The sequence below is a fragment of the Pleurodeles waltl genome, chromosome 8 (genome assembly GCF_031143425.1).
Source record: "Pleurodeles waltl isolate 20211129_DDA chromosome 8, aPleWal1.hap1.20221129, whole genome shotgun sequence".
Taxonomy (NCBI): Eukaryota; Metazoa; Chordata; class Amphibia; order Caudata; family Salamandridae; genus Pleurodeles; species Pleurodeles waltl.
This window is the reverse complement of record NC_090447.1, coordinates 194,909,079-194,935,272: the sequence shown is the minus strand read 5'-3', so window position 1 is coordinate 194,935,272 and position 26,194 is coordinate 194,909,079. Positions and strand designations below refer to the sequence as shown.

The following is a 26,194-nucleotide window of genomic DNA, read 5'->3' as shown; positions in this document are numbered from 1 at the left end:
GACGAGGCATCTAGTCACCCAAGACTGGTCCAAATTTGAAAAATAGGACTGACAGTAATGGAGAGAGAATCAGATATAAAAAGACGATTGGACCGGGTCAGTGCTTACCTTTGGACTTGGAAGAAATTTCACCCAAAAATGTTTGAGGAAGTAAAGTTCAGTGGGACAAGCTTGCAGGTGGTGTCTGGAGAGGAGGCGTCACCTTCGGGGAACTACTGGACAAAGGCACGGTGAAGATTTCCATGTTCAGACTTAGGGCCTGCTTTAGAGTTTTTGCGAACGCCGATACTCCATTGCAAAAGTGATGGATATCTTGTCTGCTGTATTATGATTCCATTATTTCCTATGGAAATCATAATACAGCGGACAGGATATCGGTCATATTTGTGATGGAGTAGCCCATTGTCAGCTCTAAATCAGGCCCATAGTCTCTTTTTGGGAAGTAGAAATCCTCCATCAGGATTAAACTGCACGCGTTAGTGAACAATGGCTCCACAAGGCCAGATACCCCTTCTACAAAGGACTGCTGTGGAGCTGTCGGGAACGGGCGATGCTCCTTGGACGGATTGAGGAACAGGTAGGCCCCAGTCTCCTGATGGTTCCCAGAGCACGTTTTAGCCAAAACCTTTTGAAGTACCATATTTTGGATTTTGGCTGACTGGGAACCTTTAGCACCAATTCCAAGGGTTCAGGACTGGAGATGCACCACTTGGAAGATCAGGACTCACCCTGTCCTGATTCAGGTGCGAGTTCAAGATAGTTGGAGCCTTTTCTGTCCCTGATGCCCTGATCAGGAGGCCAATCAACTAGCCCTTGGAGTAACTTTGGTAGTCCTGGGTTCAAGCAGTGGAACAGGGCTCAAGCAGAAGGGCAGATCTCTGAGGTTTTAAGGTAGGCTTAGGCAGCAGAGCATCCCTTACAGGTGCAGCAATGCAGTCTTTTGAATTTCACAGCAGGCCACAGCAGCAGGGTCTGAGGGTCCTATTTTCATACGTGGTGCCTTTTTTACAGTAAGAAAACATTTCTAGAGTTTCTCTTTGAAGTTCTTGGAATTTCCTGCCTCCCCTACCCTGTCTCTAGCCTGACTGCAGGCACAATGCCCTAGAGTGAAGCTCTTTGTGTGAAGGCAAGGCACAGACTATCTTTTTGCAAATAGGTCTCTCCCCAGCTCTGCCCTACCAGTGATGGGTCATCCAGGCACCCCTAATCCCTTTATTGTGTGGCTGTCTAGAAAGAATATACAAAGTCCGACTGCCTACTACACCTAGTCATGTGACCCAGAGACATGCTGCAGGCACCAACTAGCTAGAGCAGGAAACCGCCAACTTTCTAACAGTAACATTTTCAAAATTGTAACTTAAAATTTTACTCTACCATTAAACAGGGTATAAAGTATAATCCTTTGTACACCAAACTCTACTTTCAGACCTGCGCCCAACTGAAAGTTTTCACATATTAAATGTAAAATTGTAACCAAAGGTTATCCTATGGGAGACGAAGGACTCACAGTAGTGAAAACGAACTGAGGAGTTTTTCACTACCAGGACATGCAAAAATGTACATTTAGGGCCTACCCTAGGGGCGACATATGTGTTTTAAAAAGGGAAGTTTAGGCCTTGCAAAAGGCTTACTTTGCCAGATCAAAATGGCAGTTGAAAACTGCACACACAGGCTGCAACTGCAGGTCTGAGACATGTTTAAAGGGCCAATTTAAATGGGTGGCACAATGAGTGCTGCAGGTCCAGTAGTAGCAGTTTAATATACAGGCCCTGGGTAAATGTACTACCACTTTACTGGGGATGTAAAAGTAAATTAAGTGTGTCAATTGGGTGCAAGCCAATTTCACCATGCTTAAAGGAGAGAGCACAAGCGCTTTAGCACTGGTTAGCAGTGGAAAAGTCCACAGAGTAATAATAGCTAACAAGAACGGGTTCAGAAAACAGGAGGGCAAACAGTTTGGGGATGACCCTGTAAAGACTGCACAGTGTCAAGTCCAACAACAGTGATTCAATATACGGAATGAAAAGAAATAAACTCTCTGCTCCATGACTATAACCTACTTACCCTAATAGTAAGGTTTGAGGACACTGTCCAGACAACTATTCCTCAGGGATACTGGATACCACCGGATGGGCATTGAAAAGTGTATTGGTAAATACACGCCTTGGGCTGAAAGGCATTAAAAGACAAGTCGGAGGTACCAGTTTCATAAATTGTGTTACCCTTATGCTTCAATGACTGCCACAAGGAAGTGGTAACAATGGAGATCATTTATGTCAGATAATATAAAAAGCTGAAATAATTTAAAAAGTTATTCGCAGCACCACTTGTTACATTATGGAATAATTCTAATACTTCATAGTTAAGGATCTGTGACTTCAAATAAATTGTCACTGATGTGGGAGTAGGTGTAGTAGAACAATGAGCTGTTCCTATGAGAAGTGGGAATAACTCTGTTATGGAGTCCACGTCCCTTGTGCCATTCAGCATGCATGATATGTCAGCTACTCTTTTCAATTGGAAATGTGTTGATTATTTCAGATTGCAAGTGGCACATGAGAAACTAAGGGGCTCATTTACAAGCACCACCTGAGTGTCACTTCTTGCGATGCTCCAGTGGAGCTGTGCCCTGCACCATATTATCAAGGCTGTGGTAAGACACTTTTTTAGCATGCAAAGGGTGTTGTTGTGGGTGTACCCACGCAAAACCCATTGCTTTTTTACACTGCCCCAGATTTACGAGAAAACATAAACCTGAGGCAGGGGTGGCGTTAGAGTAGTGCAATGAGGGGAAATACTTTTATTTATCCTTGTTTTTTGCTCTTTCTATATGTGCTGCATACTGCAGCACACATAGAAGTAGCAAATCTCCATTAATTATTTTTTTTTGTGCAGGAAGGTGTTCCACCTCCATCACCCCACAACACAGGTGCAACAGTGCCTGTGTTGGCGCTAGACAGCTGATTTAGCGCCGGCACAGGGGAGATTACAGGGATGCACTGTATTCATGTAAATACGGTGCATCCCTGCGTTCTGGATATAATGCAGCTCAGGGCCGCAAAATTGCTTGCGGCACTGCGCTGCACCATTTCCTAGCAAATGAGGCCCTAAATATTCATCGGTTATCTTAACTTTTTCCCTCATGTTTTGATATGCCAGTGGAGTCAGATGAAAGACGTCAGACACCTGACTTACTCTGCATCCACCATGCACCTATTATGCCCTCACAAGTAATCTTCTCAAATCTCACTTGTTCTGTTGTATGAAGGAGATCAAAAAGCGAAACTGCATAACAAAAATAATTCTTTATTTAACATGGAGTTATTATTCTAAACACACCTGTATTATAATGAAATTTAAAGTTTGCCTGAAATGCCTCTCGATTCATAAGGCAATTATTATTTTTAGTTTGCGCTGACACCTTTGAGGAAAAGGTCTCAAGACGTATGAGCCTGAACAGAATGTTCCTACCACTGTCTGCGCTTGGCGGAGTCAGATGTTTCACAGCTAAAAAAGCAACACTGTGAGCCTGCTGCTGGGCTCATGTGACCACCACTTGAGACTCCAGGAAAGCAAGAAACTCTGAGGTATCAAAAGAAGTGAAAACGAATTTGTCAGGAGCTCTTCACACCCATCCAGGCTGAAAAACCTGCCCTCTTCAAGGATTCATTTAATTTAGATTCCAGACATATGTTTATCTAATTTACTAATCTATGTAGTAAAAAGTAGGCAAGTTAGGCTCCTAGAAATATTATTCATCATAATATTGGTTTAAATCGTTCTCCCACAACCTACATTAATACAACAAGCGATCACAAATAGGTGCCCAATTTTATACCTGATTCAGGATTGCAAAGAACGAAATTAGGTATAATGTGCAAATTCCACGTTTTCTCCCATTCCGTGGTGAATAACACTACTTTTGACCCGATTTGTCCATCCAATGCAAACCAAGGCCCATATTTACAAAGGTGTCTCAGAAGGCGCCAAGCTAAAGTTGCTGTGCAGCATGAGAGGGAGAGGTCGGGGAAGTGCAGTAACTACTAAGGTATGGTGCTCTCCTCCTCTCTCGCTAGTGCAGGTGCACAATCAGGCTGCCTAGCGACACACACACACATTTCCACCATAGTGCAAACGTGTCTGTATCACGCCTAGTATCGCTTTGGTTCTGGAAAGGTACCCTTCCAGTACAAACTACTATACTTAGACTAACTTTAAAAATGTTTGCCACTTCAGATGTGTGCTGTACAGTGCAGCACACATGTAAGGTGCGAAACGTTAGAAGAAATAAAAGCATCTCTCCTTTTTAAATCTTCTTCAAAGTGCTGTTATTTTTTTGCCGCAAATCCCAACCAACTATTCTTACTAGGTAGAGTTTTGCAGGAAAAACCATAGGTGATCGCATAGAAACACCCATGTACCACCCACGGAATGCACCCTTGAGCAGTGTAATGCAAAGCAGCGCTTGGAGGAAAGTAAATAAAAAGAAATTGTGAATGTTTGCAACACGAACCCAGTGCAAAATATTTGTAAGTATGTGTTCAAGTTTCACCTGTCACAAATCGAGTCCTATAAATTCCAAACTAGTAATTCTGTTTCTGAAGCAAACAGATTTTGCTGGCCTAAAATGGATTAAGGGATCAGTTGTGCTCGAAACCAAATACCGTGCAAGGTTTACTGTACTTATCCCAAATGAGCCCAGGACCAGTAAGTCATAGAACATGCACAAGTTGGTCCGAAATGGAGATGATCTTCTGTTGATGACACAGATATCCCATCATGAGTTCAGAAGTACTGCAAGGGATACCATAACCAGATAACAAAATAAATAGAACTGGATATTTCACCAGTAAATATATAAATAAGGGCAAACCTTGACTCAATTAAACCATTTAAAAAAACAGAAACCTCGAAAAACTGTGTCATGGATCATATTTTTGTCACATATTTATACATTCAACCACGGAAACGGTTAAAAGTACCCTCTCATTCTGAAGTCTAGCCTTCTCTTCTCTCTCCTGGCTCTCCTCCTGTTTAGATATAGATTTGCTCTGTAATCACCAGTTAGACTCACTCCCTCTTAACAATGTGCCCCCACCCATCGAAGACAGAATTTCGTGGTATAGAAATATCAAAGGCAAAATATCGAAACCAAATTATTGAAACATAGGTAAGCATAGATTTTCTATACCTAACTCAACATATATGTACCTTCATGATATGTATATTTATCCTCAAGGTACGTAGATGTGAAGTTGGGAACAGTAAATCTAAGGTTTTTGTATGCGCACTCACCTTTCAATATTTTGGGTTTCTATATTTTATTCATTAAATTCTTGCATCACTATCATATTCTCCATATTCAATAGTACAATTTTGTTAATCACTTGTAGAGTTATCCAAGAGAATTAAAGACTGTGAGAGATTCAGTGGTGCTTCTCCTTCTTCAGGCTAACTCTGTGGCTGGGTCCGTGGACAGAAAGCAAAGGTGAGTGATAGACAAGTAAAGATGAGGAGAGAGTAGATGAATAGGAGCCAGGTGGAACATGACGGTTTACACTGCCAACTCTGAAACACTATTACAGGAATATGAGAAAATTATTCCACTCCAAAGAGAAATCAGTGAAATTGTGTGGACAAAGTAAATACATTGGTGATGTTCACAATATTACAATATTTCTCAATATTAGAATGTAGGCAAACTTTCTCATTGGGCACTCACCTGTTCTATATCGCTATTTTTCCTTGATTTGTATATAAATTCTCCAATAGCAACAAACACCGAAAGAACCAGCCCAGCAGCGAGCACGATGAAGATACCTCCAATGTTCTCTACCCCCAAAGCACTGGCCTCTTTGCTATCTTCCTCTGGACAGCCATTTCCCCGCCACCATTTTTCTTTCATCATGTGCAGTTTTCCTTCTTCTTGCAGCTGGAGAATAGCAATGGTGATTTTGTCTCTATATGGGGAACCTATTGTGATCAATCCATTGAAAAAGTACATTAGCCACAAGGAAAATGCATAAAAAAACTTCACCAGTTTGCAGTGTATCAGAATTTGCCATCCTTATAAATGCAATAGGTAGTTAAACACAGCCTCCATTTTAAGTGCAGATGACAGACATTTCTTAAATCTCAAATTTGGTTTCAATGTATTCAATTGCAAGTGAAAATGGAAAGCATTCCTGACTTTTAGGAATCCAAAAGTACTCTTGGATATTTGTGAAAATCACAGATATAGTTTCAAATGCATATCTATTTCCACATTATGGAGGATAACAAGTATATATTTCTGCATATGGAAATGTTGCACAAAGTGTATTTGCACCTACAAATGTTTCAAATGTTTTCTCTGAAAGAAAAATGCTCCCCATGCTAATATTTTGCACCGATGGAGTACAATTTAATGCACCAGAGTAAAAAGGGTTAGGCCCCTTCAGAGTTAAGCCATCTGACCATCCATCCTATTTAGAATGGACAGTCGGATGGTTATATCCTGGCAGCAAGGGACAGTAAAAAAAAAAGACAAATGACCCACACACCATGAAAAAAATCTTGCATGGTGTGGAAGTCATTCGTTTTTCATTAATTTCTCAAAACAAACTTCCACTTTAGAAGTTTATTTTTACAAGAGAAAACTTTAGAAAGATTTGATGACGAGTCATCATGTTTGATAGAGCAATTTGTCAAACGTTTCCTACATTAACATGAATTGCCATGATGACGGTTCTTGCCAATGTTAGAGATGTCCGTTGAGCGGCAGACACTTCTAAATTTGGCAGGCAGATGTAAAGCCCTTTGCCACTCTGGCTGCTTTTACTCCATCTGCCAAACCCTAAATCAGGCACTCTGTCAAAAGTGATAGCTACTCCTGATGCTTGGATTAGTCCCAAGGTGCACATTTCAGTTCTTAAATGCCTGATAACCACAAGCTAAATGAAATTCATCACATTTCTTCATTTCAATAGTGCTTTCACTGTGTGATTCACTTTGGTGCTACTGTGGAGAGTATTCCACTCATCTACAAATTGTAAAGTAACTGAGCACATTTTTGGAACTTCATGTAATACTCTGTCATGAGGTGCACAGTGGGTGAAAACTTATGGATTGGAATGCTACTCGAGAGATTGCCAGCAGTTAGACTATATGAAAGCACTTGTCCCACCACCTTTAAACTGTTTCATTGCCAGTAGTATGCCTAGAAACCTGATACTGGCACAGTTTTCCATAGCTACTATTGCCAATGTTTGTGAATTTTTTTAAGTAGTAAATGTGCATTGATTTAAGGAGCACTTCAATGGGTGCGAATTTGCTACTTTCCTGGTAAACTGGTCACTACATATGTCTTTAAGTTCCTGAGGTAAAAAATGAAACATCTAAATGAAGTCACGACTACAAGAAAAATCAATAGAGGCATAGCAGACGCAACTTAGGGCCCCAGAACCAGACAACCAAGCCAGAATGCATTTGGGGAAAAAGTGGAACAATGTCAGTTTTACTTTGTTTTTATAGTAATGGGAAAACAAATAAAATGCTCATAACTTTAAAAACGTAAATGATGATTCAAGATGGGGGCAACACTCTCTATTGGGTATGTTTCACCCTTTATATTTTGATTTCGATCAATCACCCTGGCATTGGAATAATGTGACTACAACAATTTGAGGTCTGTTGTTTATTTTTCACCATAACTTCCATTGAGTATATAGAGTCTTGTTAAAGGTACATGCCAACATATGATGATTCCGATAGATTTGCCTGTATTTGGTTAGAATTATCCTGAAACAAGATTATTTGGTGATATGTAAAATGGAAAGCAATGGTGAGGACTGGTACTTGAAATTAATTTGTATCTATTAGGTGTGTCTGCTGTGTATGCCATACCCCCAAATAAGATTTTGCAGTTCTATGACATATTATGATATGAGAAGACTGGGATTATAACAATCCAGGGACTGTCCAACTCCATTACTCATTACTTTGACCAAATATGAATATTTGAAAGGTATATGTCACAACCTCTCTGATTTGGTTGGATTTGGGGGAGCAAACCCATTTGAAATAAAAGAGACATTAGGATTACATCCTTTTAAAATCTTATTTTGATTACACAAAGACATAAAAGAAAAGGTATGTGCCATAACCTTTTACCTGAAGTGGACCTGTTCTCAATGGGTGAGAAAGTTCATCAGAGGGAAATGTTAATACTAGCTATTAAGAGTACTTTCTTTGAATTTATGATCTCATGATAGATTGCTTTGTATAACTATTGTGGTATCACTATTTATTTTAAGTCCTTTCTTAATTCCTCTTTTCTGATAGGCTCTTTTGGTGTAATATATCAAGTGTTACAATCACGAATGAAAATGTTTATAAAAGTCATGGGGTGATTATGGATTGCATTGCAATTGGGATGACATTTTTGTAGATGTATTTCATCGGATGTTATTAGACAAAAAGAGGTGCTGTTCCTATAGAAAAGGCAACAGGTAAGAGGTTGGAAACAAAAACATTAAGAGGGAATCCCTATAATTGAGAATTGGTGCCCTCACACACGCAAATGGGTGTAATGCTTCATTATGGGGCTAGGTCCTCATGGGCTGGCGTTGCAAGTCACTGGATATTACCTTGGGTTTTTAGGCATTATTTTCTTCGGATTGTAGGCTTCCTACTGTATGTATTTTTTTGAACGTGTACTTCTATGTTTGTATTGTATGAGTGTTATTTGGTGTATTTTTGTAGTTGTTTACAGACCTGAAGAAGTTTATTATATGAACAAAAGAAACATGTTGGCTATGGTTTTCCTCTAACGATGATGGATTAACAAAAGAAAAATTAAGAAGGGTCTTTAACTAAAAGTGGACATCTTTGAACTTTTTATTATTGAGTTTCAAGCTTTCCAAACAAACTATTGCCTATGTTTGTGAATTCTTAAAAGTAGTAAATGTGCATCAATTTAAAGATCACATAAATGGGTGTGAATTTGCTACTTTCTTGGTAAACTGGTCACTATATATATCTTTAGGTTCCTGAAGTAAAAAATGAGACATCTAAATGAAGTCAGGACTACAAGAAAAATCAACAAAGGCATACCAGATGAAACTTAGGGCCCCTTACCCAGATAATCAAGCCAGAGTGCATTTGGAAAAAAGTGGAACAAAATCAGTTTTGCCTTGTTTGCATAATAATGGAAAAACAAATAAAATGTTCATAACTTTAAAAACCTGAATGATGATTCAAGATGGGGCAAAACTCTCTGTTGGGTATGTTTCGCACTTTATATTTGGTTTTTGATGCAACTCCCCAATGTATATTGGTAAGGGAATGGTGTGACTACAACAATTTGAGGATTCAATTTTTTTTTTCACCATCACTTTTGTTGAGTATACGGATTATTTTGTGATATGTAAAATGGAAAGCAATGGTGAGGATTGGTACTTGAAATTATTTTTTATGTATTAGGTCTCTCTACCGGGTATGCCATACCCCCAAATAAGATTTTGCAGGTCCATGACATATTATGATATGGGAAGACTGGGATTACAACAATTCAGGGACTATCCAACTCCATTACTCATTACTATGACCATATATGGATACTTGAAAGGTATGTGCCACAAACATTCTCTTTTGGTTGGACCTGGGGGAGAAACCCCCTTTGAATTTGATTACACAAACTGCTATAACTTTATACATTGGGTGGACCTGTTCGCAATGGGTGGGAAAGTTCATTAGAAGAAACAATGTTAAATACTAGCTATTAAGAGTACTTTCTATGAATTTATGATCCCATGATAGAATGTTTTATGTAACTATTGTGATATCATTATTTACTTTAAGTCATTTCTTAATTCCTCTTTTCTGATACACTCTTTTGGTGTAATATATCAAGTGTTACAATCATGAATGAAAATGTTTATAACTGTCAGGGTACATGGGGTGATAATAGATTGTATCGCAATTCACATGACATTTTTGTAGATGTTTTTCACCGGATGTTAATAGACTTATTACTGCAGGCATTGTTTTTAATATGTGCTTGTATGCTTGTATGGTACGATTATTATTTAGTGTTTTTCGTATGTGTTTACATCCCTGAAGAAGTTCGTGATATGAAAAACGCAATGGCTGTCGTTTTCCTTTTATGACAATGCAGTAACATAAGAAAAATTACAAAGGTTCTTTAACAAAAAGTGTACACCTTTGGACTTTTTATCATTGAGTTATTATTTATTTGCAGCAGCACCATACAACAGCTAGTGTATGTTTGCGCCAGTATTCATGCTATGGAATGTTAGGAGAAGTGTGATTTCCTTTCTGCTATTGGTTTGTGGTTTGTAATTCATCGGGGCAAAACTAGTTTGAAACATAAATAGTGCACAAACTGATTTTTTTTATTGATTGCTAGGTTCTTTCTGTGCTGAAATGTTAATCTCACTTTTCAGTATAGATGTAGCACATATTTGTCATAGGGTTTACAATCAGTTTTCTATAGTAAAATGGGATTTCTGCCTTGTTTTAAATTGGCACTACATGCCATTAGCACAGTAAAAAGGTGGTTGTCTGAATAAAATAGCAATATCCTTGCACAGACCATTAGGGTGAAAGTATTTCAGGTCATATTCATTTTACCAGAGTGGCTCACCCATGAAGGAAGATGTTGGCCATCCATAGAAGCAAACAACTCAGTATACCAATCCTCATTGGTTATTAAAAAAAAGGTTGCAGAAAAAACAAAAGCTGTAAGTGTTCAAATAAACTTGTGTTTCATGTAACATTATTTCGTGCTATAGAAAAATAAAGTTTTTTATGCCACCTTATATGTATTGTGAAAACCTTTAATATAAACTGTTTAAAAATCGAATTCTGTGGAGTAAGTGGCAATTTGAAGTTATGTATAGAATATGAGATACAATTGACAAACTATGAATCTGAGTTAAACTGAATTGTCACATAGGTACTCATTATCCTACTGAGGCTACTGGATTTTGGGTGGCAGAATTTCAAAGATTGTGGGGTAGTAAACACAGTTCCACACTCTGTGACACCTGTTTAGCTAGCAGTGCCTCATCTCCACCCAAGAGGAAGGATGGTTGTGGCAACCGGGCGCATGATAAGAAAGACTCCTTAGGGGAATCGTGGTTGATCGGATCTCATCCCTTTCTCTCAGTCACATTAGTCTCACACAGGCAAAGACAAACAGAGGCAGAATATAGTTCATTAAGGGTTCATTGAAGTAAATCTGTCTCAGATAAAATGGCATGTATTGCAAAAACTAGGGTGATAAAACCCAATAAAAGCAAAATTGTGACAAGGAGAGTGAAACAAAAAAAGTCCCACCATACTGTCAATAGGAGTGATATATAGTTCTCCTACCTGAGTTATGCTAGACCACAGCATAATAAAACTAATCCGCCTTTCAGGTTTCCCCTGGGAAAACACCATCCCTCAATCTGCCCTTCAGGTTTCCCCCTGGGAAAACATCATCCCTTATACCTGAGTAAGGAAGCCTGTTTTCTGGAATGCCACCGTCCCCATGTAGGCCAGGGGTTTGCCAGTCTAAGCTAGCAGCTGCAGTGAGGCAATCAGCAATCAGCATGCAGTCGTGGTCATCTGGGGCTGGAACCTTCTTCTAACATGTATGGGATAAAGGAGTATTTTTATAATAAGACAGTTGACATTCTAAGAAATGGGCCCAAAGCATGGGTGTCTATGTTTCTGTGAATGTTGGAGAAACAGCGTACCACTTTTGACTGCAACCATATCTGACTGCAGCCTTGAAGAAAGCACAAAGTGAAATGAATGTCCTTCTAAGAACGTAATGCTCTCCTAGGCGAAAGAGCAATTAGATAGAGAGAAAAAAAACAACACCACAAATGTGGCTATTGCTAGAAAAATAAAGCAATGCTGAATAAAATGTAACTGGGCTATAGTGCACAATGGCATGCCTTGTATGCTAAAATAACATGTCTAAAATATTACAAAAATAGCTATACAACAGAATCTTGGAATAGTACCCAGCTGAAGTGCCATCCTGTTTACCTATAGCCAGCCAAGCAATGTAAACCTGGGGCAACGTCTTTGTGAATTAAGGAGTTTGCAGATAGCAGCTAAGCCCAGATTTTCCAGCAGGGCTGGTTCCAGGGCAGTGTGACTGGTGCAGCTGCACTTGGCACCGACCTCTGGGGTTGCTGTGCTTAGAAATAACACAAGTTTTGGAAGAATCCACTCCACAGTTCCTTATGTGTCCAACAGTTTTCCGGCAATAATGAAAATGTTAAGCTAACTAGTGATTATTGTACCTTGTAGAAAGAGATCGATTTTTGTCTGGTGGCAGGTTACGCTCATTATAAAGTAGCACATAGGGGTAATATGCCTGCTGCAAAGAATGTGTACCATGTAATTCACCAAGCAGTATTTTATGGGGATCGTTAGTGGGTTACTGCTTTTGTCACAGAGATCCTTTTGCTACTTGCATTTCATAAGTTACAACCGTTAAACTGTTATCAAAGAACTACATGCAAACTGCATGGTATAGGTTAGAATGTTATGTTTTTCCCCAAGTCTTTCAATATTCTAATGTTGCTAAAAGGGTTCATTTGGGTAGAAATCTATTTGTATTAGTAAAACCAACCACTGTGGTACTTTTTTTAATCCTGTGCTTCTCCAGACCGAACACTGCCTACTAGTATCTGCGCCATGCAGTGGCGTAGCGTGGGGGGTGCAGGGGGGGGGGGGGGCGGCCGCACCGGGCGCAACTTCTGGGGGGGGCGCGCTCGCACTCGCGAGTGCTAAAATCCACGGGTTAGGGGGCGCAAATTACTTGCCTTGCCCCGGGTGCTGACAACCCACGCTACGCCACTGGCGCCATGTGACTCTTACACCTTGTAATCCCCAATATCGTATGATTAATTGGCTCTGTATAATGTGTGTTATCTAAAGTGATGTAAAGTGCTCTGACACTTTACAGTGATATGAGTAGCACTACAAAACAAATGAAATGCATGTGAGAGAGGTGCAATGGAGAGTTCAGGGGCAGTGTTGGAGCGTGGTAGTGAGGGAGTGTATGGAGAAGTAGGTTTTTTGGGGTCAGGGGCGTCAACAAAATTGTAGCACTGGGCATTATTAGCACTAAAGCCAGCCCAGTCTACAACCGTTTGTCTCTTCTGAAAAAAGTGTTATGCTCAAAAGATTATCATCTGAGGTTCATCTGAACACAAGTGGCAAAACATTCCTTTCTGTAGCCAATGGGGCTAGTACCAACAAAATTAATGATCTTCTGCATAACAACTGTGAGACCTTTGCTTCACTTAGAGAGGAATTACCTTTTATTGTGCACTAGAAGAGCAGAGTTAGAAGAAAGTTGTGAGCATGAGAGTTTGCAAACAATCATTAACTACACAAGGCAACATGATAAGAAATGCTGTTATCAATCCTGTCAATAGATAGCTCTGTTTAATGTGGTGGCTTCACTATGCTCATTTAAAGACTAGACAGGGCCAGATGTAGGGTGGCACAATCTGTGTAGTCACACTTGATGCTGAGCTCATGAGGATGGGGAGAGGGAGGATGCTTTGTTTAGAAATAGGTTTTAAAGCACTTGCAGAGTTCTTTGTATGTTCTGTTGTTTCTGGCAACGATACAAATGTCGCAAAACTCTTGTAGTTAATGTTTCTGCTTCAGAGAAGTCAGAGTTTTGTCTACTGGCAGTTCTGACTCATGCAAATTAAAGAACTGTATTTAATGCGGATAGCTCAGAGGGTTACTGCTTTGTCAAAATCCTTTTGTTACTTGCAGTTCATAAGTTTGAATCGAATTATAACACAGCAACATATAAACTGTCCTCAAACAGTTGGATGCAAACTGCAAGGTGTAGGTTAGCATGTTATTTTTTTCTTGCTGTATTTCATTATTTTAATGTTGCTAAAAATGGTTTGTTTGCATAGAAATATGTTCTCATCAGTAAAGTCAATCACAACAATTGTGGTACATTTTAAATTCCGAGTGTGTGCTTCATCCAGCCAAACACTCTTAAAATATCCTGCCTACTAATATGAATGATGTGATTCCAAAACCTTATAATCCTCATTGTTTTATGTAACATTTTCTATAGACCAATTTGCACAAATATGATTCATGGTCTCAGTATAATGTGTGGGTGATGTAAAGTGCTCTGACACCCTACACTGCGATGAGTAGCACTATAAAACAAATGAAATGCATGTGAGAGGGCTAAGGAGAGATGAGGTGCACTGTTGGAGGTTGATAGTGAGGGAATTCTTGGAAAAAATAATTGCGGTGAGGTACCAAAATAGAGTACTTCACCGGGTGCCATCATTGCTAAAACCGGCCCTGAAGTTAGGAATCCCCATTAAGTTTAAGGTGCCCTTAAATGGCACAAGCTGAATCAATTTGAAGCCAATTCATAATCTCTAAACGTGATTCTACAGGAGTTTATGGGATGCAGAGCTCACATCAAAACAATCAATCCTTGCAACAACTCTCTGATTTACAATCCTATCCAACACTCAACAGGCAAGGTCAATGCAATCAACACCTTCTAGTATAAAAACATGCATACATCTTCAACTCCCTCAAATCCACCATCTATGGAGATATCTTACCTTCAACCCTCATCATATCTCTCTCTAGAGAATCTCTCTCACCCACACTCATCATTGTTAATGCCTCCTTTACTCAAGGCATCTTTCCTGAAGCTCTAACAATAGTTCAGACCACCCACCCCCATTTTTAAACAAACAAACACTAGACCCTGAAGACAGGCATATCACTCAGGCACCCTTGAACGGTAAGATCATTGAAAAAACAGTCTCTGCACGTCTTCATGGTCACATCAACTATCTCCTGCACAACTTTCAATCTTTCTTCATATCAAGCTACAGCATGGAGACAGGCAGCTACTTACAAATCATAGATTCAGCCCTCCAGACCACAAGTAAAGATGACCCACTGCCTCCTAATATTAATGGACCTCTCAGCTGCCTTAGAAACTTTCAACCACTCCACCTTCATCCAAACAGTGAAGACTCAAACATGATTCACAGGAAACATCCTTTAGTGGTTCTCTAGCTACCTAGCCAGAGGACATAAGCTTGTTCACATGGACATTTCCATGACAAAGATGATTCTGACTCCCTTATATGAGTCCCACAGATCCATTTTGTCCCCAGTCACCTTCAACCTCTAGAAAGAGTGTCTTTGAACACTACTTATTGACAATAAGAACCAACTTCACAAATGCATGGGCAGCACACAATGTTATTTGAAAGTCTTCTCTGCTCCAGGCATCCAATGTCTCATACACCGCTTGCACCTCATCCAGTCTTAGATGTCCAGCAACAACCTAAACCATAATCCCACCAAAATTGAATTTTTATTTTTTGCCAAGAACAAGAAGGAAAAATGAGTCCAAGCTATGCTTAATAACAATAACGTGAAAGAATATGAATCTTTAATTTTGTCCATTGATTCATCCTTTACATCAGTCTCACTCTCAAGGAACATATTGCCATGAAAGCCACAAGACTTCTTCTTTCAGCTAGCTCTACTGAAGAATGTAAACCTACTCCTCACAAAAAGCAATCTCAGATATGTAATTCAAGCCCTTACACTGTCACATCTAACTGGTGGCAATTATCAGCTTAATGGCCTCCAAGACTCCTCACTCATACTCATTAAGGACATCCTGCATGCCACAGCACACCTCATTAAGGTAAAGTGTTGGTACGAACACTCACACCGTCATGCCAACAAAACAGCGCCCTCCACATTATGACCCACAAATCACCACGGCGGACATTCAATGGCGGTAAACCATTGGTGGTACACATCAGTGTGGTCAGAATGGCCACCCAAAAACAATAGAACACAACATTGGCCACTACCAAAAACACACACCTGACACTTATACACACACCACACCCACCCACCCACAGCACTATCAAACACGCACCCATATAACCCACAACCCTTTACGAACACAAAACATTGCTGAGATACAGACATGCTAATCACAGACACAACTACACACACCTCTAACATGCAGCCATCCGTCACTCACCCACACCCCTCCACATCATTCAACACCCACTGCACAACACACACCACACAACACCCATGTCCCCCCAAAGGCACCTCCGTTTCACTGATGAGGAGTTGTGGGTCATGGTGGAGGAAATAATCATGGTAGAGCCACAGCTGTTTGGAGCACAGGTACAGCAAATATCCATTTCAAGGAAGATGGATCTATGGCAGAAAATTGTGGACCAGGTGAACACTGTGGGACAGCATCCAAGAACAAGGGATAACATCAGGAAGAGGTGGAATGACCTAAGAGGGAAAGTACATTCCAAATGACAATTTTTGGCAGTTGGGTCATACATTTTTTTAAGGCCAAGAACTTCCCTGAAATACCTAGATCTAAGGAGTATAAACCCTAAATATTTTGTTCATGTGAATTACCGCTGTGGTGTGAAATGCAATTCTACTGGACATTAGGCCAAATCTGTTGTTTGATGTTTTCAAAATATAAACTGAAAAGCTTGTCTTTCAACACAATTTCAAACTGTAAAATATTTTTCTTTTTGCTGTAATCCTTGAGCATTTAAACTGCTGCTGAAAATGTTCTGCTCACATGGTATGTCTCTTATCATGTTTAATCAACTCAGCTTATATTATGTATGATGTACCACGTGCCTTTGTTAATTTATTATCATATATTATCAATCATTCTAGATGTTTCACTGCTTGTAAGAAACTGCCCCTTGTGAAGCTCTCTGTCAGACTTTGGGTCTGTAAGGACGATTTAAAACTACTAATACATAAAAATAAATACATATACAGTTTTACTTGCGCTACTTTGAGGTTGACAGTGACAGAGCCATCCTAAGTTTAGCACATAAGGGAACTCAGTACCAAGAAGACAGAGCAATTTGCTGAGGCTTAGACAATTTATTCAAGCTTTGAAGCTGATATTATAACTTAGGTCTCCTAATGCCACAGTCAACATCCGAGCCAGTATAATGAAAATACGTTATTAAAGAGTGTAAAATTATAATCACAGAGCACTAGACACAGTGTTTCTGCTCTATGGCCTCCATGACTCCTACAAAATAACAGCTCGACATAGCAGTATGTCTCGATTGGGTTTTCCAATGCTCGCACAGCAATTCTACAAATATTGGCAAATCAAATACCATTGGCAAATCCATTATCATTGGCACTGTGAGATCTGTTGGCTTTGTATACTTGCTTTCTTTGCCATTTAGCCTCATTGTGCTTTTCCTTTTAAATCTTGCTGTGCTACAACAGTTATATTGTTCTAGCAGTCCAAAAACTGTTTGAATTTACCGGCTATTTCCTTGTTACCATTGCTTCCACTTAATTTTCCTATGAAGATATGTCGTGCATGTATCCTAAACCCTCATCTTACAGCCGACTATCCCATCTATTTTCTCAAATACCTTTTTGCAGCTGTTTCCCTTTTTTAATCACTGAGTGCAATTATGTATTTGAGATCTACACTGCTTTGTCTCGCATTTTGAGATCTTGAAGCTGAAAACACTTTTAATATCCAAGGCTCCAACTTAGCACTGACTTTAAATTAGATTCTATTCAATTTCAGGATGCATTTGTGAGATAAGCAAGATTAGCAATTTTAACATGTGAGGCTTGAAAAGAGGTTAGGATGATAAATGACAAATACAAATAATGGAGGAGAAACTGACAAAATTACACACATTTTAAAGAAAGTGTCTGATAACAAACTGACTAATTTGAAAAGTACTCTACAACAGTTCGAAGAATTTGAGCAGTTTTAAAGTTACTGTTAGAAACTAGGGCCCACATTTAAGAGGACATAGCGCCAACTATCGCCACATTAGCATCAATATTTTTCTGTAAAAATTAAAGTGCCATATTTACAAAGTGGCGCAATGCATCCACATAATTATTTCTTATGGACCTACATGCACTTTGCATTATTAGCGCCAAGATTTTTGGCCCTAATCCTGCAAAGTACAAGAATAGCGTCAGAAATGATGACGCTATTGTCCCTAACTTGGGCCATGGTGCTTCATATGTTAAATACGGCGCACACATGGTGGTGTTAAAGGGGCACAATGAGCCTAGGTCTCGAGTTGGCAGTATTCACCCTGTCCAAGTAGGGACCACAATCCTAGTCAGGGTAAGTCAAATACACACTTTAAATTAACCTGTGCTCACCCTCTGGTAGGTTGGCACCGAGCAGTCAGGCTTTACTTAGGAGGCAATATGTAAAGTATTTCTCCAACGCACACTCACACGCACAGGGTAACACAATGAAAACACCAAAAAAAGACTCCACTCTAGTTTAGAAAAACGGAGAATATTTATCTGACTAAAAGAAGACAAAAAGGACAAAAAAAACAATAAGCAGAAGTTGAGATGTGAATTTTTAAAGATCGCAGGTCGTGAGAGACCAGTGAAAATCCAAAACGCAGGCCGGTGGCGATGGAGGGTAGGCCAGCTACAAGACCCACAGAAGGCCCACTGAAACAGTATCTTTAATGGAGCAAAGCATTGACGTTGAGACACGAAGCATCAGTTTTTACAGAAATCATCTGCAGAACCCACTTCCCCACCAGGAATGTGGGGAGGGGGCACTTCAGGCAAGGGCAGGCCTCACAAATGGCAGAGTCCAGCAGCACCAGAATAGTTTGAGAAAGATTTCTTGAGGTCCTAAGGGACAGGTGCAAATCCAAAATCAAGAAGAACTGAAATGAAGGCTAGGCCGGCTACAGAACCCACTCAGGGCCTGCTGAAACAGTATCCTTGACGGAGCAAAGAGATGACATTGATGGCATCATGCACCAGTTTTGCAGAATTCAGCTACAGAACCCACTTCTGAGGCTCAGTGGGGGGGGACCTCAGGCAAGGGTAAGACTCAAAGATGGCAGAGCTGCGCCAACACCTGGTGGATTGTAAGTTCTCTGACCCTAGAGAGCTTACAAAGCAGGCATACCTCTGGGTGAGTACCAGAGTGGCTGGGATGGCATTGGGGAGTGATCCTAAGGTGGGGGCCTTCTCATCAGGTTTTCCTCATCAGAGTGAGGGGAAGGGTCACAGTGAACCAGACAGGACTCAGTGTACTAGGGGGGGAAAGGGTCCCAAGTCTTTTTCAGGAGTAGGAAATGGGGGGGGGGGAATGGGCAGAAGCTCAGGGTGCCGTATTTCCAGCCCCAGAGCTTGGGATGAACCTGGGGGCAGAAGCAGGGGCGCCGGTACTGGAAGATCATCTACTGATGGGAGTTCCACAGTGTCAGTAAAGCTGGATTGTGGCAGCTACCACATGTGCCCTACCAGTTCTGTTTTCTGGGGGTACCACTCTACAGTAGAGGGTACTGAGGCCCAGACAAAGGGGCAGGAGGTGGAAACAGTCTGCAGTGGGAGGACCAGTGGGTCAGGGGTTCCCAGCGCTGCGGTCAGAGCACCCCCAAGACTGACCCTAGTGAGGCCACTTCTGGTATGAAGGGGGCACCATGCACTGTCACAGGGACAGAGGGCTGGGGACCTGCACCAGTCAGACTCTTCCACCACAACACATGCATAGTGTGGTTCCCTTGTAGTGTGTGGTTGTACCCCCCCACCCCTGGAAGTCCAGGCGTGCCAGGCACATGTTCAGCCTAAGGGTACAGGCCCTGGGCTGAAGGGCCAGTGTCAGGATAACACCCCTGAACTTGTGGGAGGGAGAGTGAAAGAAGGGTTCAAGGCACCTGGGGCTATTGCCCCCCACTCTGAGAAACATCATAAGTCAGAGAGCTCTGGATGGCCTGTGGCCTGGCTCTTGACACTAACAGCTGTCAATGGCCTCTGTTGGTTGTTGTCTTTGTGGACAGTGTTTTTTCTGGTTTGCAGACAGAAGTCAGACCCAAGGGGTGGAATAGGCCATATCACTTTGTTGGCCATGGTGGTGCTGTCTGCCTTCTGTGATGCCTCTGTGAGCAGTTAGGATTAAGTGTTTCACAGATGAGGTCCACAGGAAAGGAGAAGGGTTCCCCATGGGTCAGCCCAGTGGCCCCAAAGAGTATCAACAGAGGGATCCAACTGGGTTCGGGTAGGTGTAGAACTGATAAGTGACCCTGCAGTAGTGAGCTATTGTCCATGTTCTATTTCCCTAAGCAGGGAAGCCCGTCAAGGTATTTATTAGTCTACCCTGGCTTTAGGCGGGAGGTGGTTGAATGTTGGAAATGGCCCTTTCTGCATGGTCATCCCCAGACTTTTTGCTTTCATCCTCCTCACTTTCTGACCTTGTTTTGTTGTCTGTATGACTCTGGGCACTTTACCACTGCTAACCAATGCTAAAGTGCATGTGCTCTGTGCTTAAACCATGGTAACATTGGTGTGTCCACAATTGGTATATTGAAGTTACTTGTAAGTAACTAGTAAAGTTCACTATATGTGCCCAGGGCCTGTAAATTAAACAATGCTAGTGGGCCTACAGCAACGATTGTGCCACCCACTAAAGTAGCCTTTCAGACATGTCTTGCCTGGTATTGAGAGACTGTGCGTGCAGTTTTAAAATGTTATTTGGACCTGGCATGTGTACCCACATGCCAGGCCCAAACCTTCCTTTTTATTACATATAAATCACCTCTAAGGTAGTTCCCAGTTAGCCCAGAGGGCAGGATGCAGTGTATTTAAAAAGTTGAGTATGCACATTTAAGTTCAACTTGTCCTGGCAGTGAAAAACTGCTAAATTTGTTTTTCACTACTGCAAGGGCTATCTCTTTCATAGGTTAACATTGGGAATCCGTTAAAGCATCATTTAAGTGTACATTTCAACTGGATAAATATAGAAATTTGGAGTTTGATAGCTCTAGACTCACAATTCAAAATTACAATTAATGTTGAAGTCAGATGTTAAATTGTAAGTCTGAAAATGTCACTTTTAAAAGGTTACTGAGTTGGGGGTTTGGGTCTCATTACTCAACAAGATTGGGCCACTTGAAAATCAAACAGCAATAGATACCTATGCTGATAATTGTTTTGTCCACACAGTTTTTTAAAGTGATCAAGTTTTTAATTTTCTTGACCTCAGTTTTCTTGACCTCATAGATATTTAGTTAAATATTTGGTTATTTTAAACAACACATTCATACACTTTACATATTCTTCAGACAAACACGGCACTTTTGACAAATTTTCGAGCCCACAAACTCAAAAAAGAAAGGACATAAATCATATATGAAACATCAAACCAATAACAAAACACAGTACTACAAACACAATTACATTATACCAGTCATTACTTCAAGAAATTAATGAACGTGTACTATTCTGCCTTATTTTAAAGCAAACTCCATATTTATAAGCATTTAGAGGGGTTGTGCCATCATTTCGTTTGGCTAAAGCAAGGCATCCAATTTAGAAAGTTTACATTTTCTTACTTTAACCATTCTGTGTCTTTGCCTGTTTCTGAATATACACCTGGGATATATGACTGCTGGGGTTTGTGCATTCCATCTAGACAGTCACACAGATATGGAGCTGAGGTGTGACATTTGCAACCTGATAGCCAATCACTAGACTGATGGATCACTAACTGGCTTGATGGGAGGCAGAGATTATCACTGCCTCACTTACACCTGAATAGGAATGTGCCTCTCCCCACTCAAAGTGATGCATAACCTCCTGTAGAGTGTCTGGAGCTGAGGAAGGAAGGACAAGGACCTCATAATCTTCAAAGGCCTCTTTGAAATCTCCCCCACTTTAAGTGCACATTTAAGCATACATACTGGACCCCAAACCCCACCAAATCAAAACTGTACTAGAACCAAGGTCGTTCTGCCAGGAAGAAGGACTGCTGTGCTGCCAGAAGGGACTGCACTCTGCAACTGCATTGCTGTGTTGTTCTACTGCTTTCTGTAAGCTGTGCTGTAGGAGGGACTGCCACTTTGCTATCTGCTTTGCCGTGTTGGCCTTTCTTTAGTGAGGAGGACTGGACCTGTTCTCTTCATCCCTGAACCCAAGATTCTTCAAGGGCTTGTTGCCTTGCCCCCTGTTCTCCTGCAGTCTCAAGGACAGCAAAGATGCCTGTGCCTCTCCTGGTGCTGCTGGATTCTATCATCTGAGCGTCCTACCCTTGCCTGAGGTGCCCACCTCCAGTCCTGGGTCTCAGACATGGGTCCTGCAGCTGAATTCTGCAAAAATGAATGCATTGTGCCCTTGACATAAGCTCTTTGGTCCATGAAAGGTACTGTTCCAGTGTGCCCTGCATGGGTTACGTAGCCAGACTGCCCTAGTGAGTGAGTACTTCTGCCAACTAGAGACCCAGTTTCTGACACTTACCAACTTCAATACCTTCACAGAGGTCTAGAGGATAGAATCACCAAAAATTATAAAAATTGTAAAAAACAAATGTACATTCGGTTTATAGCTTCCACTGTGTGAATTCAATCACCTCCTTGATACAAATCATTGCATTTGCCTTTTCTCATTCCTCCCTGAAAGACATATCCACCCTTGGTCACACACGTGGTGAAACTTCATTTTTGTGTGTCACTCCATCATCTCAATGACCCATAGAAAATGTGTTTTCCACTTTATTGCTTCATACATGTCATGTGCAATAAATCTGTTTTCACTGCAGGCCATCATTTTGAACACTAAGGGGGTTATTACAACTTTGGAGGAGGTGTTAATCTGTCCCAAAAGTGACGGTAAAGTGACAGATATACCACCAGCCGTATTACGAGCTCCATAGGATATAATGGACTCGTAATACGGCTGGTGGTATATCCGTCACTTTACTGTCACTTTTGGGACAGATTAACACCTCCTCCAAAGTTGTAATAACCCCCTAAGTCATTGCACTTCTTTCTTGATATGAACTGGACTCTGCATGCCAGCAGCAATGCTTTAACAAGAGGAGCCCAACACCAACTCATACACCCCTGGGAATAAAATTTCTTATCCCAGCAGACGTTCAAGCACTAGTCTTTTCAAGACTTGATAGCAGCTAATACCTAGTATTTGGCACCCCTAGAATCCAACTTTACCCTTTAAAATGAGTGTTACACGCCTCTGCTCAGCTAGTATCTACTATCATAAGATCGCAAAACATCACCCTAATCCTGAGGGATAAACTGGATTCCTATGGGGGCCAGAAGCTTAATAAAGCTGGCCTGTCTTTTTTTCATAAACAATTCATGTCGAGGCAGCGAACTATCTATCCTGTACACTGATTATCTTGGACAGTTCTTCCTCACTCCAAAGTGAAAACACTTTCGGCCTGGACATGTGGGACTGCAGAAATGTTCCACATCGTTCTTAAGAAGTTGCTTATTTTTGTGATGAGCTAAGTGATTGTTCTTGTTTTACATTTCTTGTATTCCTTCAACTTGCAGAAGTGGTAATTACTTTATTGGAAATCAAATTAAGCTGCCCGAGAAATTAACAAAAGTGTAACAAAACGTGCTATCATTATTATTTGAACTTATAACGTTCATGATTCGCTGTGGGAGGGGTATCTCAGCGCAGCGCATCGCAGATCTCAAGCAATAAGAAAGCACTTCGATCAGAAATAGCTCAGTCTTTAGAAGTTTTCTAAAACTAAAGAGATCCATACATTTCCGTATGTGCAAGAGAAGACAATTCCAATACAGAGGGGCAGTAAAGGAAGGATCTACCTCCTGAACGAGATTTTCTGATCCAAAGAACTCTAAGGAGACCTTTATCAGTAGATCGTAGAAGTCTACCTGGTTGGTAGTGCCTAGCTTTGAGGAAAGATGGCTTGAGCCTTTGCCCTACATCGATTTATGCACTAAACAGCAAATGTTAAAAATAATTATTTTGAGAGCAGGAAGTCAGTGAAGTGAGCACAAAAACGGCGAAGATGCTGACCCGGTGTTAGCCACTCAATGTCTCCTTTATACCACCCACTGTGTAGACTTGGACATTTTAAACATGTAAGTCATATGAAGCCCTCAAAAGTCCCTCTTTAGCAAGGCATTAGGAAACCATTAGGAATATTCAACTGATACCACCCATGTACTGTCATCAGAGAGCAGACATTTGCTGGCTCTAATCTTTAACAACCTTTATACCTCTGAAGGTCATGCCTGCATTCATCATCTTGCTCCTTGAAGTAAAGACTTTTTACACGTTTTTTCAGATGTTTTCACTTGAATGTTTCTTCTTTTCTTGTTTTGTACATGCCTCATTATTGATTCTCTTTATAGGCTACTTTTTCTGAACTTGAGTGGGGAGGGAGGGGTGCAATCTGAGGTGGGAGGGGAATATTTTCCACATTGAAAGTGTGAAGGGGAAGACCCTCTACATGTGTCTTTTATCCCAGTACTTGTGCTCACGGTTTGTCTGTGGTTTCACATGATGCAAACTCAGAACAAGCAATTAAGTTCAAAAGAGCAAAACAAATCTAGGATTAAAAGCAGAAATATGTGTCCCCTCCCATTGCCATTTACACAGTTTTTTTCTGATTCTCACAATACTGGGATGAAAATGCGAACATCGTGCCTGCTTCTTTCGTTGCTTCTTGTACTGCTGTGGAACGGATCAAAGTAACCTGTGGAGAAGACGGAATATTTTCTCTTTTGGTGTCTGGTTCTCCAAATTGGCATAAAAAAAGTCTGAAAGCTGCAGTCTCAGAATCCTGTGAGATCGTGCTGCCTCCGTAGATAAGAACAATGCGAGCTGTGCCCCCATCGTGGCATCACTTCAGCTGTGAACATCAGGGATGCCCACACCTTTCTCAAAAAGATGACCTTTCGGATTGTGTACCGAGGCACAACCTCTGGGAATAACTAGCGAACACCTGCAAAATGCATTGTCCTTTGAAGACATCCATCAAAGTCTTCTAGCATCATTATGTCTCTCCTTCAAACTGTGATGAGTTCTGAGCTATTCCTGGTTTATATCTCTTCAAAGCTTTGCTAAGCAGGGATTCACAGCGGAGTCATATTATGTGGTTATAACAGTGGGCTTGAGTTCAGTATCCAGGAAATACTGATGTAAAGTTTCCTGCTATTAGCGGGAAAAAAATGTACAACATGGAAACGAATAACCCAAAACAAACATGGCGCTCCCAATCGCATCTTCACATATGTGACTGGCACTGCAATGCCATCTTTCAATAAGATGGTTTAAACTGAGTTCATTTATTTGATTACATAATGCAACTAAATCAATTAAAAGGAAGTACACGCAACTGCTGAATTGATTTTATTGATTACAACTATATAGCCCCCGTTCTTAGAGGTATGTGGGGACCACATAAATAATCTCGCACATGGGATAATTGTAAAATGCCATGGCTGTCAATACATAGGTTTTATTGAGCTGTACTGAGTGCATTATCTGCTATCACTTGCCTAACCTGCAGTTGGAAGCCGCAGTTGACATTGAAGCTGAGGGTCCATAATCATGAAATCGCAATCAACAACCCTGAATACGCATTTAGGCTGTTAGCATCTAACTTAATTTTGACTCCACACACAGTTGGACATGGCCATTGTTTCATACAGATCCATGTCCCTGTTTCACATTGTTAGAAAATGTAGAAGGTAGGGCACCTAAATTAGTGAAGGCCACTTGTTGGACCTAGTCCTCTCATGCTATGTATGGGTCATGCCCATACATTTTGCCTTCACCCTTCCTATTTTCGCTGAATTCGTTCTTGTTGGCTGTAGATTTCTGTGCACTTTACCACTGCTGTCTGGTGCCAAGATGCTTGTGATCACTCCCCTAAACATGGTAAAATTGGCTCACGCTTGATTGACATACTTAGGCCCATATTTAAAGGAAAATGATGGAGCGCAACGCTGCACCAATATTGGCAGCGTCACGCTCTGTCATTTTCACAACACAGGGATGCGCCATATATAATTTAATACGGTGCACTCCTGTGTTGTCCCCTTCACTTGTGCTAAATTTAGCTGCCAGAGTCAATGCAGACATCCTTGCACCATCGTGCATGAATGACTGCGTTGAGGGTTTGATTGTTTATGTGTGTGAAGGTGTCCCTTCCTGCACATAAACAATCACTAATGGTGATTTGGCGCTTCTATGTGTGCTGTAGAATGAAGCACCCACAGAAGTGCCAAAGTTTTATTTTGAAATGATTGTTTATGTGCAGGAAGGGACACCTTCCCACACATAAACAATCATGTCTGGCATT

The 26,194-nt window shown here is 40.9% G+C and overlaps 1 protein-coding gene across 5 annotated transcripts in view; it reads right to left on the bottom strand.

The window, feature by feature from the left end:
* Positions 1-26,194, bottom strand: part of GRIK1 (glutamate ionotropic receptor kainate type subunit 1) — a 990,817-nt gene that overhangs the window by 32,506 nt on the left and 932,117 nt on the right. For all 5 annotated transcript variants that reach the window (XM_069204055.1, XM_069204056.1, XM_069204053.1 and 2 more), the window contains one exon: positions 5,723-5,973. In XM_069204055.1, coding sequence (XP_069060156.1) covers positions 5,723-5,973 — 251 coding nt within the window. The remainder of the gene's footprint in view (positions 1-5,722; positions 5,974-26,194) is intronic.